This window comes from Argiope bruennichi, chromosome 1, assembly GCF_947563725.1.
Source record: "Argiope bruennichi chromosome 1, qqArgBrue1.1, whole genome shotgun sequence".
Lineage (NCBI taxonomy): Eukaryota > Metazoa > Arthropoda > Arachnida > Araneae > Araneidae > Argiope > Argiope bruennichi.
The window spans coordinates 132,649,192-132,653,893 of record NC_079151.1 but is presented as its reverse complement, the minus strand read 5'-3'; the positions used below and the strand labels follow the sequence as shown (position 1 = coordinate 132,653,893).

Sequence of the window (4,702 nt, the reverse complement as noted above, 5' to 3'; positions counted from 1 at the left end):
TCTAAATTTCACCATGAATCAGTATGTAGAAAAAATGATAACCCTCTTAGCAGTGTGAAAAACGTAGCTGGAAGGCAAACTGAAATCTCAAGTAATTCTCATAATTCGCCTTCGATGTCAAATAAAATTGCTGAAAATATTTCAGTGTCGCATAGTAATATTAATGCGAAAAATAAAGCCTTTTTACAAACTTGTTCAGTCTTTGCTAGTTCGGATAAAAGGTCGGTATTAACAAGTGCCATTTTGGATAGCGCTTCTCACAAGAGTTTTATCTCGGCTAAATTATCTAAAGCGTTAAATCTCAAACCAATAAGATACGAAGAGCTCGCTATATATTCTTTTGGCCAAACTACGGCTCATAAAAAACGATATCCGGTCGTATGCTTGAAGCTTGAGAATAGGCATGATCGAACAAAATTTTATATTCTCGAAGCTCTTGTAATAGAAATAATTTCTAACTTGTCGTTAAACATTCCAGACGACTCTATTTTGAGCGAGTTGAAGACAAAAAACATACAACTTGCCGACTCATTTGACAAGGGGGTTCCGGTGGAAATTCTAGTGGGCAGTGACTCCTTTTGGGAAGTTGTTTATGACCAACGGGAAAGGGTCTGTCAGAACACCTGGGTCATAAATTCAGTCTTCGGGTGGCTAATAGGGGGTGTCGGTAAAAGGGACGATTCGACTGAAAGTTGCGAAAATGTTTGTTTGGTAATGGATTCTTCTTCTATTTTGTTTGAGCTGAATAAATTTTGGGAGATAGAGGAATTTCTTAACGAAATACGAGGCCTTTCTGAGAGGGATGATCATTTGATTAAAACCTTCGAAAATAATTTGAAATTTAATGGAAAACGGTATGTTTGCAAATTAATGTGGAAAGATAATACGGGACCTCCAGTTGAATTGGATTCTAATTTTGAAGTTGCGGAAAGGCGCTTTAATTCAATGGAAAGGAAATTAAATAAAAATCCCGAAATTGCGGACCAGTACAAAAAAATTGTTAAGGATCAATTAGAATGCGATATTGTCGGAAAATGTGTTTATAAAGACACTCGGACGGGATATTATATGCCTCACAGAGCGGTTATCCGTGACGATAAAGCTACGACTCAAGTAAGAATAGTCTATGATTGTAGTAGTAAGGGAGGGGAAAATAAAAAATCTTTGAATGATTCACTTGAGACAGGAGTTAATCTTAATGCCAATTTATTGGATGTTATTCTTGAATTTCGGGAAAATCAAATTGCGTTTTGCGGAGATTTAGAAAAGGCATTTCTTATGATAGAGATTGCAGAGGAAGATAGAAAATATCTAAAATTTTTATGGTTTCCGGACGATACGGGCGGCTTAAAGCAAGTATTTAATTTTAATCGTCTTCCCTTTGGCTTAACTACATCTCCCTTTGCTTTGGCTTGCGTTTTAAAATTTCATATAAGGAAATTTAGAGATAAATATCCTAAATGTTGTGAAATGTTAAATTCTCTATATGTCGACGACTTATATTATGGAGCAGATACCGCGCAGGATGCTTATCAGTTAACTTCTTCTGCTATAGATATATTACGCTCCGCCGGGTTTAATTTAAGGAAATTAAGAACTAATTGTGTCGAGTTAAATAAACTTTGGTTTGAGAATGGGTATAAAGAAAATACTGATCATGGGCAAGGATCGGGTTTCTTAGGATTGAATTGGGATCCAATTGAGGACGAGATTAAGTTGAATTTAAAAGATGTTAGGAATTCCTTGGAATTTGGAATCACCAACGGAACTTCTAAAAGACATGTGCTGAGAGTAATCTCTCAAATTTTCGATCCTTGTGGACTAATCAGCCCTTTTGTAATCACAGTTAAAATTCTCATTCAAGAATTATGGAAAAGGAGCCTCGAATGGGATGAACAGCTACCACAGGATTTGGAAGAAAAATGGAACACTTGGTGCTCTGAACTCTCTGCTATAGATAACTTGCGGATTGAACGAAAACTGTTTACGAAATTAAGAACGAATGACATTTCACTCCACATCTTCTGTGACGCTAGTCCTAAAGCCTATGGGGCTGTGGCATATTTCCGATACATCACCGAAGAAGGAAGTGCTAAGGTGAGCTTTATTATGTCTAAAAGTAAGGTTGCTCCTTTGAAAACCTTAACCCTTGCGAGATTGGAACTGATGGCAGCACTCATCGGTGCTCGCTTAGCGAAATACTTGCAGGACACCTTTCCATCTTTAATTAAAAGAGTTTATTTATGGAGTGACTCGAAAATTGTTATCCATTGGGTGAAAGGATCGGCAAAAATATGGAAACCCTTTGTGTGTAACAGAGTAACTCAGGTGCAGTTACTTACTTCTCCGCACTGTTGGAACCATTGTAGTGGATCGGAAAACCCTGCTGATTTAACTACGAGAGGGGAATCGGCGAAAGCATTTCTCTCAAGTTCTCTTTGGTGGACGGGACCTGAGTGGCTGTCTCGGCCGGTACATTCGTGGCCTGTGCAGTGTTCGTCAATTCTCTCTGATTCCATTTGTGATAAAGAAATATTTTCCTCAGAGCGACGGAGAACTGAAACCGTCAACACAATGGTTGTTACTACCAATGTTGATGACTGTATTTCAAGCTGTATTAACATTGATAAATACAGCAATCTTCGAAAACTTTTGCGTGTTACAGCTTTTGTGAAAAGGTTTATGAACAATTCTAAACCTCGTTCTTTAAAATTTAGTGGACCTCTTAGTGCTTTCGAACTTCAGGAAGCCTTACATTCTTGGATCAAGGCTACTCAAATAAAATATTTCGGAGCTGAAATTCACCAGCTTCTTTCTAAGAGTGTCATCTCCAAGGACTCGTGCGTATATAATCTGAGTCCTGAACTCGATGAAAATAATCTGCTGCAATTGAAGGGTCGTCTGCAGTTTTTTAGCGGTGACATGAGGGCGAAGCATCCTTGGCTTCTCCCATCCAACGATAAATTTGTAAAATTACTGATATTGGATGCTCATTTCAAAATGGGCCATTTAGGTGTTGAAGGTACCTTAACTCACTTGCGCGAACAATTCTGGATCATCAAAGGTAGACAATTTGTAAAAAAGGTATTGAATGACTGTCTCATATGTAGACGTTTTAAGGTAAAGACTGGAGAACAGGTGGTAGCCCCACTACCTCCTGACAGAATTCTAGAACATTCACCATTTGATGTATCTGGCGTAGACTTTGCAGGACCTTTTTTTGTGAATGACTCTAATGATAAGTGTTATCTGATAATATTTACTTGTGCTGTAGTAAGAGCTGTTCATTTAGAATTAGTTAATAATATGAGTACTGATTCATTTTTATTAGCTTTTAGGAGATTTATTTCTCGTAGAGGTTTGTGTTCTGTAATTTACTCTGATAATGCTAAAACATTTAAAAAGGCAAATTCTGAATTAAGTAAATGGTGGAAATATATTAATAATCCTGAAGTTAAAAATGTATTTGCCTCCAAAGGTATTGTTTGGAAATTTATTGTTGAGAGGAGTCCATGGTGGGGAGGTTTTTGGGAAAGGCAGATACGTACAATTAAAACTTGTTTAAAGAAGATTATTGGCAAATCAAGTCTTTCTTTTAAGGAATTAGAAACCATTTTTTTAGAAATTGAAGCTATTGTTAATTCTAGGCCTATCACGTATATGTACAATGAACCTTCCGAACCTTCACCACTCACTCCTTCTCATTTTCTAATTGGGAAAAGATTAGCATCTTTACCAGTAATACAATCTAAAATTGAGGAATTAAATGTAAATAGAGATTCTTTAACAAAAAGGATTAAATATCAACAAACAATTTTGAATCATTTCTGGAATAGGTGGAGAAAGGAATATTTGCTTAATTTGAGATCAGCTTATATCTCTCCACAGCCAGGTAAGATTTGTTCATTTAAGGTAAATGATGTCGTTTTAATTAATGATGAGCGTTATCCAAGGAATATGTGGATGATAGGAAGAATTTTGGAGTTGTGTCCAGGACGAGACGGACAAGTTCGTTCTCTTCTCATCAAAACTCCCAAAGGAAACATAAAACGCTCAGTTCAACTTGTTTGCAATTTAGAGATAAATCCTTAAATATATATGTTTAGTTAATAATTGTATTGTTTGTATATGGTATTGAAATTTAATTCATAAATTTTCATTAATCGGAAGAATATTTTATATTATTGTAATGTTATGATTTATGCATTTCTATTTTTCATCTTGTTTATGATTATATTTGTAATATGGAAAATGAACTTATGTAAGTTCAGGTGGGGAGTGTTACGGATTGTACATAGATGGCGCTCCCGCCTGTTGTTTATTTCCTGTTTGTAAATATCCACCCCCGAGAACGGGGACTTGCGTGGCAGGCACGGACCTCAGCGGTTATGGAATTTACCCTGAGCTTTAAACTCTGTTGTTATTGTTAATAAAAAAATATCTAAAGGCACCGAGAGTTGGAATTTCTTCATTAAGCACCACCACTGACCACAGTTGCAACACACGCACTAGTTGTAAATAATGCTACGCAATTAATAAATGAACAGTAAATAGCTTAAATACATGGTGAAAATAATTGTATTTATATTTTTTGGTAATTTTAAAAGTAATAATTTCAATAAATCATGCAGTTTTGAACATTTAGAATACAGTAATTTTACAATAAAACTTAATTCATTTCATTTCCAGTATGCTTAAAGCT

General features: G+C 35.8%; 1 protein-coding gene across 1 annotated transcript; it reads left to right on the top strand.

Annotated features, from left to right (window-relative positions):
- The first annotated feature begins 714 nt into the window (after nucleotides 1-714).
- Nucleotides 715-4,092, top strand: LOC129975174 (uncharacterized). Its single transcript, XM_056088149.1, has one exon. It carries the CDS (start codon nucleotides 715-717, stop codon nucleotides 4,090-4,092), a length of 3,378 nt encoding a protein of 1,125 aa, XP_055944124.1.
- The last annotated feature ends 610 nt before the right edge of the window (nucleotides 4,093-4,702 follow it).